The 14,731-nt window shown below is 35.0% G+C and overlaps 1 protein-coding gene across 1 annotated transcript in view; it reads left to right on the top strand.

The window, feature by feature from the left end:
- Positions 1-4,172, top strand: part of RYR2 (ryanodine receptor 2) — a 430,134-nt gene extending 425,962 nt beyond the window's left edge. The window contains exons 105-106 of the mRNA XM_086745890.1: positions 417-468; positions 2,097-4,172. Coding sequence (XP_086602016.1) covers positions 417-468; positions 2,097-2,192 — 148 coding nt within the window. The 3' untranslated portion in view covers positions 2,193-4,172. The remainder of the gene's footprint in view (positions 1-416; positions 469-2,096) is intronic.
- The last annotated feature ends 10,559 nt before the right edge of the window (positions 4,173-14,731 follow it).

Here is a 14,731-nt window from a genome sequence, read left to right as displayed (position 1 = left end):
TCTCTTAATCATCTTCAGCATTTCTTATTCATTGTGAGGAGAGGGGAAAAGAAAAAGTTCCAATGGCTGTTCTCTGTCTACTTCCAAGTTAGTGCTCGTGGACAAGAAAATGTCTATTAAAATTTTCAGATTAGAAAGCTTAGAAAAATCTTCATTTAAACTGAGTTTTTATTTACTGTAAGTCAAACTGAATCTCTTGCATTTTAGCATACTATTCGTTGAACAATAAGTGAATATCAACAGTGTCAGGAAAGTATATTTAAGGCATTTGGGAATATTATCATAAATAGAACTCTGGAATTTGTCCATGAAGAGCATTATGACTGTAAACAACATGCTGGAAAATATCCATCCCTCTGTGGATTGTCTAATGCTTCAAAATATTATATTCATAATAGCTGTTTCTTTGCTTATAGGTTTTTTCTGATGTATCTTATTAACAAAGATGAAACAGAGCATACAGGACAGGTAGGTTGAACAACTCTATGAAGTCAATAGTTATTAAATAAGTCTGATTCAAAAATAAAAATTATTCAGGCTTGGCTAAACTAAGAGTATTCTAATGAATAGCTCCCTATATGGTATGTAACTTAGTTCTCATTCTTCTAAATAATTCTTAGGACTTCTCTTAACATTAGTTTGTGTATCAATTCTGTAGTGCTTTCTATTCCTATTTTGTTATGTGACCTGTTATTCTTAAATTGCTACTTCCAAAAATATAAATACAGACTATAAGCAAAAATAATGAGAAACAGAACATTCATGCATCCTATGAAAGCAACACTCTTCATTTCTCTCTGTAGATTCTTTTTTAGTAGTCTTTGTCTATTATTATTATCTATATATGATTTTATATGTCTTAATTCCTGGAAAAGTCCATATGAAATAGCTTGTGCATATGTTTAAAATTAGACCTATGAGAGCAGTTTTTGCTGAATGTTTCTTTTTTTGCTGTTGTTCTTTCAAACTTCTGGTACTTCCTTCAGCTTCCTTTAAGTATACTTAAAGTCAGTAAAAAAAATGTATCAAATTTACAAACTACTGGTTTTTTTTTTCTAGTTATAGTCTTGCAGCTAACTAAGCAAATGTTTCATTGTTGCAGATCAGAAAACAAAAAACCTGAAGAGCATCATATACTTAGCCCTACAGATTTGGGTCATAGGGATGACTTGCTATAAATCTATGTAACTTACTCTTTCTGAATTCTGATATATATCAATTATAATCATCTTATTTGCATAAATCTTCTCAGCCTTGTCCAGTATCAGATTTTATGTATTTCCTTTGCTATTCTTGAACATCTGTTTGTCATCTGACAATTTCATATTAAGTGATATTTTTTAAGGAGCCTTTTTTATTCATGTTTTCTTTTTTCTTGGCATGCAGTGTATTCTACTATATTCACTGAAGCCAGATTTCTACTAACTATTCAGTTTTGATACTATTAGTTGCTGATAATTTGAAAATTGAGAGTACTTCAGACTACGTAACTTGTGCAATACAAGTCCTTTCTAACATGGAATTTGTATAATAAAAAGCACATTTAAATGGTGCTATTAAAATAGAAATAAACTGACATGCCATTTATTATTCTCTGGACTGCTTAGAGACAGAACCTTACCTGAAGAAATAGAAAGAAAAAAAAACTGAACCACCACTGATTCAGAAAATATTTTTCTTCTAAGAAATACCTTTAAGGGTCATTTTGTTTTATGTATTGTGTATAGGCATGCTTTGAAATGACTAACGCAGAAATTCAATCAAATTTCCATGACAGAAAATATTCTGCTTACCCTGGTATTTGTCTTGTGACCAGCTTTAATTGAGCTTTATGATGCTCTTGGATGTGCAATAACAACTAAACTGCCTGGTCATCTTCTATGTGTTTCTATAGTGCTTTTTGACTAGGTGACAAAAATCTAAAAGCTACCTGAAACTCATCAAAATCATTTACATGATTGTGTAGATTGATATACAACAACCTGACGTGCACAGAATCCAAGAAGTGAAGCAGTATATAAATAAAAGAGAAAGAAAAGACATAGTTGGTGCTTTCTCATTGAATCAAGTTAAATTATTTCAATTGTGTGTTTCAGGAATCCTATGTATGGAAAATGTATCAAGAACGATGCTGGGAGTTTTTCCCTGCTGGTGATTGCTTCCGAAAACAATATGAAGACCAGCTCAACTAAGCAGAGACGAGGATTTCCAGATGAAATTCCCAACTCTTTTGGGAATGTCTAACAGATTTCTTAAATCCCCAAAGCTGTGTGCTTTTTGGAGCACCAAAGCTCTGTTTTTTAACGACCCAACTGTGCTTTTATTTTCTTGTGTATTTGCTTTGAGAACACTGGAGTAAAGAACAATGAAAAATAACAGCAACTCTGGAAAACAAACCAACCAATTGCACACACAAAAGTTATCCCTATACATAACATGCACACATAAGAAAAGACTTGAGACAACTTATTTCTGAAACTGCCAGATGATGCCCTTGTTTATAAGATCGCACATGGGGTGACTTGGTAGCAACACTCATTCAATCTGTTTATTTGATCATCCTGGAAGGAACTATACGTAGTTCGCAGAGCACTGTAAAAGATTGTTGTGGACACTAAGTTGAGGGGAAATAGTGCCTTACTATATGTGGGTTGAGCTATGCAGAAGACAAGTGCATGATGACATCATTTTTTTTCCTTTGTCTTCCCTTTCTTCCAATTTAATATTTATTTTGTGGTTTTGGTGGGTTTGGGAGGAAGGGATTTGATTGTGCACATCTTTTTAATAAGACTGGAGTGTCTCAGGACAAGATTAGGTTATTCTCATCAAGTTCTTTTCACATTTACCTTCCTCTTTAGCTTTTGCTTTTATTTTGGTAATGCTCTGATACAACACTGCAACTTTATGAAATCTTTGTATGAAAACAAGACGACTGCAAAAAACACTTTAACAAGAAATGTTTCATTGCATGTTTATTATGCAAGTTTAAAACAATCAAAAAAACCAACCTTAAGAAGTAAGTTGATCAACATGAAAAAACATTCACAATAATTATATCCATAGTAATAAAGTGTTGTGGGCTTTATTGTACATCTGGAAAAAGTGTCATCAGCCAACAATGTATATGTTATGAATTTAACAGTAGTTTTGGTTTCTTTTCTTTTCCTTTCTTTCATTTCTGCCATCTGTGATTGATAGTGGAGTTGAAGATTTTCTTGTTAATTTATTTTTTAAAAACAAAGCTGAAGCAATATCCATTCAGGGACTCCATCAGTTGCATCATGAAACACCGATGATGTGTACATCACACCATTTTGAGTCCTTTTCAATTGTAATGCCAGTCTTTACAAATAAAAAGAGAGATTCAGAATGGAAACAAGCTGGTTTTGGTAGCATTGGAGGTCTTTGTTGCGGAATTTTTTTATTAATCCCTGAATTAATTACACCCTCTTCAAAACAGGATTAAGCTGCTGTTTCCTTAATGAAAGGTTTTGGGTTTGTTTTTTATTTTTCTCCTGGACTTCTTACTGTTTTGTTCCTCCTTGTAATTTCTTTGCAGGCCACAGTTTTGTCATAAAATAAATTGTATCAATATTCAGTTGTAACTAAGAAAAATTATAGCTAAAAAAATAATCCTTTCACAATGCTAATTCTATATTCTTAAAAGCCAGGCTTTCAGTTCAGCAGATTGTGAGGATTGCTACTCTGAAACTGAGATCCTGATGAGGATTCTGGTAAAATTCTCTCAAATTCCACAATATTTGAGGCCAGGAGCCGGGCAAATTGGTGATGGTGGGAGGGGCAGGTACAGCAGCTACAATTTGTATTCAGATTTTAAACCACTGTCACGTGGTTTGGAGTATTCTTTCCAGCTTTGTTTCCTCCGTATTTGACACAACTCCATAAAACCCTTTTAATCAGCCTTTCTGGGATTTGCATATAAGATTTACAAATGGAGGATTGAGATGATGTTCCTTTTTGGGTATACAACATAAGAATAATTTTCTTGTGACACACAGGCGCACACGCTATTTTGGTTTTGCACATTTTGTTGAGAAATATGTAGCTAATGATTCTGACTGATATTTCAAGATCCTTTTGTCTTGAAAACAAATTCAAATAGACTTTGTAGGCAAATACCAGAATAAATGTGACATGTTTCTTTAACCTCAGCTTCCATGTCTCAAAGCTTCTGGGGCATCCTTGCTGTTGAATCCAGTATGTTGTATAACAAATACACATGAAGCTGCACTTCAACATCAGAGTCTTTCAGGATGAGATCTACTGATTATATGGTGATGAAAAAAGTATCTTTTTAAGTATGATTTAAATTTATTAAATTACTTATAACTTTCACAGAAGCAAATTCATACAGCTAAGAACGGGTTCATTAGAGTTTGCAAGATTAGTGTTCACTGCTGAAAAAAGATGGGAACTGGCTTTGGCAGATCTTCCGAGCCCAATTCATGCTGTCCCTTCTGCAATAGCTGTAGACTTTCTGCGAGACCTTGAAACCTGGCATTTCCTCTTCCGTTCTGTGCACAAAACTTGCCACTGAGAGCCTTTTTCTTAACACTTAACAGATCTAATTCAAGAAAAGAAACTCACTTTGAAATTAAAAATATAAGTACATGTCATAGGAGACTGGTTTATTTTAAAAGTATACGTTTCCTGTGACTCATTCACTTTCTGACACTAATGTGCTTTTAACAGGACAATATGATGCAGGCAGGCCCCGCACCACATGGTACAGACTGTGGAGTCCAAGTTAATACCATTTTATTTGTTTTAGACTTAGACAAAGTTGAAGCAAATTCTTAGATTTTATTAAAGATTACTGAACTTACTATGACAAATGCAACTTCTTCAGATTTTAGTGTTGTAAAAGAGCCAGTGAAATAGGCAATGTGATCATATGAACACAGCCAACCAATACAGATAATTCACTGTTTTAATAATTGTATCAAAATAAACAAACATTGACGTGAGTCCTGTCTACTAGCACAACGTACAAGAGCAGGTAATAATATGTCACTTGAAAACTGCAGTTTTAAATCCAATAAATTAAATTATAGTGCTTATGCATGTGATATTTAAGATAAGGTTATACTTACAAATATATTTGTATATGCTAATGTTTTTTTCAGCTGTTAGCAGAATTTACTGATTGTGTCAGTAAAACTAATTTTCAGGAGGAACTCTTGGCCTTTATTGAAGATAGCAGAGAGACAGTTTGGTGCTGTTTACCTCTGAATGGCGAAAGAATTGAGAAGAGCTCTAAAACCCATGATCCTAGTGTGTACATGTTGATTTCAGCAAAGACACAAAGGAATGAATGGCAATGGAAAAGCAAAGTAAGATGAAAGAGTGGTTGAGGTGTAATTTATTTGTGGAAGGTGTTACCTGTTTATATGTGGTTCCACTTAGAACTGAGCTACCTCATATTTATCACACCTTCTTCCAATACTCTGTACTTATGTCTTTCCCTAAAACTCTGAGGCTTAAGTCTGTGTTTTTTACTGAGACAATCATAGAAAATAGAGGATGAGAAAAGGATGCTGTAATATCCTTGGCTCATGCGTTACTACAAGACTAATTCCTTCATCTTGGCCACTAATGTGCAATTTAAGTTGTTGAATATTTTCATTTGTAGTGTATTTCTACTGTTACAGGCCTCTTACTACTGAATAATATCATTTCACTTATGAATTGCAATAATGTTTCTTTCTATGACTCCTTTGATAACATTCCTACTATCTTCAGAGGCACTGAATAATTCCCATTACTTACACAATCACATGTAAAGTAGTCATAAAATGTAATATTTTCCAGACTTTTTGTTTTCTAAAGTAGAGTCTGTATTTTTTTGTTGTTGTTGTTCTTCATTAGTCAAAACAAATATAACTGTGGTGTCCAGAACAGTCTCTGTCAGAGGATAAGACAGAGAGCATGGTGGGTATGTTCTTTGATTAAATCTATCTGATATTTATGGTCATAAATGTACTTCCTTCAATATCTCTTCTTAAGTTTTATTTGTATATTTGCTTTTTTTTTTTGCGGTTTTCTTCAGCTTTCCTAAGGTCATACTGAAACATAGAGGCTTGGTTGCAAATAGAATTTCAAATTTTCATCTTACAGTCACTTCTCACTCAAGATTTCCAAGATATTTAAGCACAAAAACCCATTCAGGTGACCTTTTTTTGCAGCTGCCTCATTTCTTTTTCTTTTTTTTTTTTTAAGGCTCTTTTAATGTTGTGTTTTTTTTTTCTGGATTAGGGTTTACTATTGTCTGCAAACTGTATCTATGCAATTTCTTCTATCCAGTTTTCTTCATAGTTATCTTTTCACTTGTTTGGATATTTGTTTAGGCAAAAGGATGTGTCTCTCTTAGGTGGTAAAGACGATCCTCCTCAGCAGTTTTTGAAGAACTGTGATAGCCAGACGGCATCATTCTCCCATGACCAACCAATGGAGGTTGAGTTGAGGCAATTTTTGCTATAAACACCTTGCTTTTGTAATAACATAGCCGTGGGCTGATCTGTGGTTGCAAAGGTTTGACCTATACATTTTGGTGCTGGTTGGGATGATCTGAGTTCAAGTTCTCCTGCAAACAGCTTTGAAATTTCTAAAATATAAGGAGAAAAATCTCAAAAATCCACAATTGCAACAAACTGAAGGACTTTGCTATCAATCCATTGTGTAAATGCTCCAAGTTTGCATGCAAGATGTAGATGCTGTGTTGCTTAGTAGAAATTGCAGTTATATAGACTAAATAACTCTCCCTTAGATATATGTTAAGTAAGGACCTTGAAACACTGAAAAGGTGGCAAAATAATACTGGATCATGCAATTTGAGACTTGAAATAAATCAAAAGGTCCTGATTAATTGTCCTTTACGTAGTGCTAACAGGATAGAAGGAAACTGCATGAGTTGAATACATTGAAAAAAAAATAGAACCATCCAGGGATAATTAGACCATGGAAAGTCCTGAAGTAAAAGAAAAAAAATGACAAGCTGAAAAAAAAAATAGCATGAGGAATACAGAATATCTCTTTAAGAACTGTAACTATTTTTCTGCAATACTAGACAATGTCTAGAAAATAACATGCTTTTATAAAAATTGCTTTATAGATAAAAAGGATTGAAACTCAGAATTTTTGTTAGGTAGATAGAGATTCATTGTTAAGGATTTCATGTTTTGTTTTTAAAATTATTTTTGTGCTATAAGTGAGCTTCAGGTTCCAAACCACACATTAAGGTCTTATGGTGTGTCAGCTGCCAATATCTATTCATAAGAAAGCTATAGTCTCTAGCCTTAAAGAGCTGAAAGCCTGAGCGGAGGATAAGAAACAACACATAGATTCAGTATATGGACACGAAAGGCCAAGTAGGATAATACCAGGAACAGAATAGGTAATGGTGAAAAATTCATCAGTTGCCTGCTTCCTGGGTTATATGCAAGCAACATAACTGAGAAGAAAAAAAAAAAATTATAGGAGGCCAAGTCGGTTGGCCTTATGCATAGCAAGCTTTTTTGAAGTATATTCTTATTTTCTTTTTTTTTTTTTATTTTCCCTCCAGTAAGTTACTGCTGCATAAAATCCCTCAAGCTCCATTTCATGACACTTTTTTTTTTCACTTTTAATCAATATTCACTTAGTTTATGAGATTTTGCTTGCTTTTATTCTTTGGAAAATATTAGCATTTTTGTAGCTTGTTGTGTTTGTATTTCAGAGACAAAGGTGCATATTTCAAGTGTTTCTCCATTCCATGTCTTTGAAGGAAAAATATCATGCTTTGTAACTACTCTGCGTTCATGAGCAAAAGTACCACCTTAGTAGCGCTAGCATCTTTTCTCCTTTCTGCTCTGCTTTTGAGATCTGTTAAAAGAATGCTATGAATTGCTTTAAAATTAGGTGTTGAGCATTAACTGAGATCTGTCGCACTCCCTTCTACCTCACCAATTGCTATCCTAAAGTCTTGCGACTCCTGCAGCTCCATGTTCTGTAACACATGGTGGGAAAAGGTAGAATTCAGCAAAGTATGAGGGTTTTTTGGATTTTTTTTTTGTTTGTTTTTTGGTTTTTTTTTTAGTATGTGATAATTATGTCAATAGGTCTGAAGATTTTCTAAAGAAAAGGCAGCAATTTAAAATAATTTGAATTGACTGGGAAAAGCTGCTGAGAACTGACTTCACTATGTTGCAGTTAAGTACACATTTTAATAAAAGGTGGAAAACTTATTTTTGACTGTTTCTAAAATGTTACTAGGATGAAGTAGATAGCGAAGTTGGAGCTTCTAGTAAGTGAATGCCCTGTGAAGGCATCACAGTTTTTTGCTTCCTGCAGTTCAAGGAATGAGAAAATAAAATTAAAAGGCTTGAAATAATTTAAAATCTTGCAAAAACTACTAGTGAATAAAACATGATGTGAGCAAAATGGAAGAAGTAAAAGTTCATGAACTGTTGTAATATTTCTTTGGAGATCAATAAATTGCAGTAATTGTGAAGAAAGTGTTATTCTCAGCTGTCATCCATACTGTGCCCATCATGCAGATCAGCAGGAAGGTGGCAGGATGGATGACACCTGCCTTAAACAAAGTGGAGTCTAGTGAGCCTGCTGTTCTGTCCTGTGGTAGCATGGCCAGGCTAGGCTAGGTGCATCCAATTCTGGAGGAGTCCCTTCCCCTCCTACCTCAGTGCCAGGGAAAGGACGACAGCTGACCACCTGTGTTTTCTCAGTTGCATTATTGGATGCGTACTGCTGTAACTGCTGATACGGAGACACTTGCAGGCACTTCCTCATAAGGAGAAATTAAAGTTAAATTAATTGGGCAGCTGCTGAGTGCTGTCAACAAGGCATATACTTTAATCATGCAGTCCATGCTAATGGAAGGAAAGACGTATATCCACTGATAAGGAAATAAACTAGCAGTATGACTAGACCATATAAAGGGCAGTTGATTTTCAGCTCTATCCAAAGAAGGTAAAATTTCAGGCACTAAGTAAAATACTGTGGACATTTTAGGTATCTACAATCTGTATTAGAATAACTGGCCTAATAGAGTTGATATAACAACTGAGCTATTTTTAAATGCTTCACAATGTTAGCCTACAGTGTTAATAAGCCATGTTGTCGCTATTGAATATAATGTTAAAAGCCAAACCTCAGTATAGTTCCTAGCTATTTAAAAATACTATTCTCCTTGATGCTCATTTATGTGCCCTGCTTTAAGCTGACTCAAGTGATAGGTTGAATGATTATTTGTCTTTCTCTGGAGCACAATGCTTTAGAAGACAGTGGTTTATAGTGTTCTGCACACATCTGGAAAATCGTTCAGTGTTTAAATAGTTGTGGCAGAATGGTATGAACTTGGAACAGGAAATATAGACACTGAATTTCTTCACTGGTTCTTTATGCTTGCACAAGTGCAGGATTAATAATAATTTAAATATAAGAACATAAAGATAGACCCATCATCTCAGAATTTGTGTGTCCCTGCTCAGCCTTCATTATTCTTAACTGTAATGAAGCAAGTTTGCTCAGACTTCTGCCCCATATCAAGAGGTTAATATCACATACTTTGCAGTACTTGGAAATGATTATATTAAAAAAGTAAAAATAATCCTGGATTATTTCAGAGGAAAATGTAATATAATTCTCTTAACTGTTTTTTTGTTTGGTTTTTGGGTGGTTTTTTTTTTTTCAATTTAAAGAGCCTATTTCATGTTTAAATTTTGCTTCTAAAAATTATTTCAGATTCCCTCTGAAGAGTCAGAGACTGTTATGATTAATAACCAGATGGAAATAATTATTTCTATCTTTTTCCAAATCTTTACCTGTCTAGATGACCCTTAACATCTAAATAGTATGCAAATAATGCATAGTTAGAGGATTTCCAGTACTGAGTGTTCATCACAATCTCCAAAGTCTATGGTTTACGGTTTATTTATTCAGAAATTTCCAACAAAAGATGGAGTCAAGTGTAAATGCAGGTACGTCATGGTTGCCCATTTCTGGTTTGATTACTGTCAGATTTACCAATGCAGTACTGCATAAACCGACTAACTTATGACATAAAGAACACCAGATCCTACTCTACAACTGCAAAAGAGTGCAGAACTGAATTAATTTTTGAAGTCCTGGATTGGCTTATTTATCTGTTGTCTGTCTGAGAACAGAAGGGTACTCTTCCTATTTTTTTTTTTTGTTTGAAATTGAAGGGCAAGAAGGTATAATGCAATGTGGCAGTGTACCACTAATGGTAAGTAAGTTTTTCAGCACTGTTCTAATATCCCCCTTCTTCCTCTTACATCATATGAATGGCTGTAGGAGAAAAAATATGAAGTAAAAATGTGATAGGGAAGAGAAACTGAAATTAAAACATGAGGGTTATAGGAAAAGATTTCAATAAATTAATAAAAAGCAGAATCATGTAAGATAATGATGAGAGAAGAAAACATAAACGAACAGAGAAATCCTTCCACCCACCTCCAAAAAAAAGCACCTGCCAATGGCCCCAGCTTACTGCTGGCGAGAAGCTCCTGGTCAGGTCGGTCTTTACCTGATCAGAGTTAATGACAAGTGGGTGCTTGTCTGCTTTCTGTCTTTGTAGTACTGATTTTAGCTGTTGGCATTCTTCTACAGTACCTCTTGAGCAACCAATTTTACTTTCCTCCCATGGCTAATTTTATTGCTGACTACTTAAGAGGCTCTTTGTCTTTTTGATCTTTGGGGACAGAATGGATTTACACAGTAAAGTGTTCAGCTGTGTTATATGACAGCACTATTATACCTGTCGTAGCAATTTTAAAGTAACGTACTTATGAATCCCACATGGATCATTCTACAATGGGAGCTCTTATGCTGCAGGCCAGAAAAAGAATGCTACCTAAATCTTGATGGAAGATGGCAGCATTAATCTAAATACGTATGAAGCCATTACAAGATATGGCTGTGTTGTCTAAGTAGCTACACAGTACCTACTTTCTCTCTGTTCTTTGATTAGAAATCTTTTCTGACTGTTCACAAGCTCTGCAGAGAGATTCCAATTTTTTTTCCTGTTTACTGATTTTCAATGTGTGAAAACTGCTGTAAGAATTTTGCGAAATAGCTTCTTGACTATCAAAAGAGGAAAAAAGTTTTCTATTCAGATCTACCTTTTCTTGAAACTCCATAGCAAATTCATGTGAATTTGCTTCAAATGCTTTCTTTTCCCATCCTTTTTCATTGTTTCAAATGCTAACTCTTTTTCCTTTATCATATGTTTTTTCTTGATTAGTGGTTAATCTTTTTCTTGTGAGGATTCTGCCAGTTACAAGGCTGTTTAGCTGTCATTTGGAAACATGGAATTCAAACTTTTTCACCTGAATTTTTTTTTCTGATTTATATATTGTGATTTTTATATTTCTGTTAAATTTTTGATTATTTGATAATCACTGAAGTCTCTGTGCATACTAAAGTTTTCTAGGAACAATTTCAGAATAACATACATACCACTTTAATGACTGTAATGTGTATTACACATGAGGGAAGAGTATGCAATTAAAAATAAATAATCCAACACAGATCCCCAATTCTTCATTACCTCCAGCAATCACTGAAGTTTAAATGTTATCACGAACTTACACCTGCAATAAAAACATGTCTTCAGTAGAGTACGGTATAGTGTTCCTGCTCTGTTAATGTCAAATGTATGTAGGGTTATTTATACAACATTTTCACTTAAAGCATCAAGTATAAACCAATTAATCATATTTACCTCTATAAGATTCCTTTCATGCTTCAGAAAAGCAATAGAGAAGAACAAAGTTTTGCTTAGTATCTTTTCATGATTCCTTTAATTCACTAATATTGATTGTTATGTAGTATAAAAGCAATGAAAGCTTATTTAATATTCTTGAAAAAATTCCAGATGTGTTGATGTGGAGTGGCTCTGCTCTTATGCATGGAACTGAGGTCCCTGTTCTTAATATGAAAAAAACTTTAGAAATCATAAAAGAAATCATAAATCTTGATCACGAAAATAATAAATTTCTTAGATTCCGGGCTTTACATTTCATATGCCATCCTTATCAAATATTTTAAAATAACCTTAAACATTGTGACTGTTGCATTCACAGTAGCTGGCTCCTGCAGTTGCTTGTTCTGGTTCAAGCAGGACTGCAGGTACCTAAACCTGTAGCCTTTTACAGTTAGAGAGGCCAGTGACAGCTTTGAAGGAGGACAGGTTGTGAGACAGAGGGGCCTTGGCAATTTGTGTGATTGCTGTGATTTCAGTCCTTGAGAACGAGGATTTCCAGGTAACGTTGAATTCATTTTCATTTATAGATTTTTAAAACCAGGAGAGAGCATAAATCTGGTATTTTTGTCTAGTTCCTCTATAGCATACTGTTATATTTTATACATTTGTGAATAACAAATTGTATTTGAAGAAAGCATATCTCTTAGAAACCCTGCTTTTCTGATCTGAACGTAGCAGACTACACATAAACAGACTTTGCCTTATTTATTCTGATGCTTGATCAACCTCAAGCATATAAATTAAAACCCTATTTATGATGCTATTTCATCATACAGCAAAAAGTACTTTTTCTGTGCTTGTCTAAAGCACTTTTTCATACACAATTCATCATGCCTACAAAGATGCTTGTTCTCTATTGTGTCATCTCTCAATTTTCTTTTGATAAACTAAGCACACTGAATTCTTTACATCTTTCTCTGTTAGATGATTTCTTCAGACTTCATTAACTGCGTGTTTTGAAAAACATATTTGTTCAAGCCTGGGCAGCAGAATCATATGCATTGTAGATGCACTGTGGTATATCTCAGTCTTGTCTCATATACAGAGAGAATCGTGAACACTCACATGACTTACTTGTGCTGCTAGAATTTGTTAAAATCTTTTTAAATGAAGCATCATGCTGAAAACATGAATATATTTGCTTGAACAATATGGCATTTGCATCTTTTCCAAACCCACTGCTCTCTGGGATAAGGTAAGACTGTATTCTTTATTCATGAATCTGTGACTTAAAACTATTCAAAACAACAAACAGTCAAAATCCAAAACCTTATACGGCTGTCCTGTCCTCATTACTGTCCCACTGTCATCATGTAAGAGTTGTTGAGCTGTGTGGCCTTTGCATTGATAACTATTTAAAACGATTTTCAGTAAAAGTACTGCTAGCTACCAAATGCTGATTCCTATGGAATCCCTTATGGAAGCTTTAACTTCTGGGTCTTCTAAAATGTTGTAAGAATTTATGAAAGGAAAATAATTAATAATTTATACTTTCTCTGTATTCAAGTAATCTGTCTTTTACAGAGATCTAAAAATCAATCAACATTGAGTCCAACAGCTCTCCCCACCTTGCCTGCCCAACTATCCTTTTTTTTTTTTTTTTTTAAATAGATAAAGAGCAGGATGTGACCACTAGTGACCTTTCCAGGTTGCTCAAGGCTCTACCTCTGTGAAGAGACAGTGCTTGGAAGGGAGTATCTCTCGGACAAAGAAAACGTTCTCTACTGTGTAGGCTCTGTATGGTTCTTTGGAGGAGAAACATCCTCCTGTTTGGAGGACAATTTTGGTAATGACTTCTAGATGCTAGGAGCCTAGGAGCTTCATTAGCATGGAAAGGGTGCTTCACTTAGTTGAGTTTCCTCAAAGGGACTGATTATGAATTTTGGAAAATTATATTATGAATAGGAGCCATACTTCACCTCTTTTGATGACACTTTCTCTTTAAAGGATCTGATCTTTCCATTGACATCTGTTACTGCCCCCTTCTGAATTCCTCTTACAATGTTTAGGGGCCCCAGAGGAAAAGACATTTTAGCTGACATTTGGAAGGCAGGTTTTTTTACTTACTTAATTTCTTCTTCAGTTTTGAATGCCCATCGTTCTTATTTGCATTCAAATTAATTCTTGTGTATTGAGTTGCACTGATATTTTGGCTGATATTTTGGGGCACCAGATGAATTCCCTGTTGAAGTGTGGCAGCCACAGCAGCCTGTTCAGGAAGGACAGTACTGTCTGTGGGATAAAGCATATGGCCAAATGCCAGGCCTGCCTGCCTCCTCCAGAATCTCTCACCGGTAGCACATGTAAGTTATAGTGTCCATGTGCAAGTTTTAACAGAACCATCTTCTGTCAAATTTCCCCTGTTGTGGAGAACAGTGGGAACACACAGAGGGCAACATCTGCAGTACCCTGCTCAGGACTGCAGAGGTATCATCAATATCTTTGCCAGTGGAGTCCTTTCCTCCATACTCTGTCCTTACTCTCCATCTCCTCAAGTGCTTATTTACTCTTCACAGTGTCAAACTCCCTCAGCAGGCTGGAGTGAGAGTAGCCCTTGCCCCTGCTTCCCTTCACAGTGGTTTATGATTTCGCTCAGAGTGCTGCTGTGGGAAGCGTGAGGTGGAGCATGTCCTTGGCAGATGGCCACAGACATGCCAGCCCTCTGGCCAGGGGAAAACCAGGTCACACCACCTTGGGCTGGTTTCAGAAGGACCAACCTACTCTTGCATTTCAGAATGAGGAGCTTCATTTCCTTCTGCCAAAGGAAAATTCAAGATGTGAATCTTGACTAAAGAAGGGACGTTACCCTACTAAACCCCCCCAATATTAGTGAGATTACTATTTAACTACATTACAATGAAAACTGCTTATGGGGAGAGATTTTTTTTTCTGTAATTTAAAAAATTATATGAGGTCAAAAGATTAAAG

This window comes from Chlamydotis macqueenii, chromosome 3, assembly GCF_036417535.1.
Source record: "Chlamydotis macqueenii isolate bChlMac1 chromosome 3, bChlMac1.mat, whole genome shotgun sequence".
In the NCBI taxonomy this organism is placed as follows: domain Eukaryota; kingdom Metazoa; phylum Chordata; class Aves; order Otidiformes; family Otididae; genus Chlamydotis; species Chlamydotis macqueenii.
This window is presented reverse-complemented; position numbering and strand designations above follow the sequence as displayed.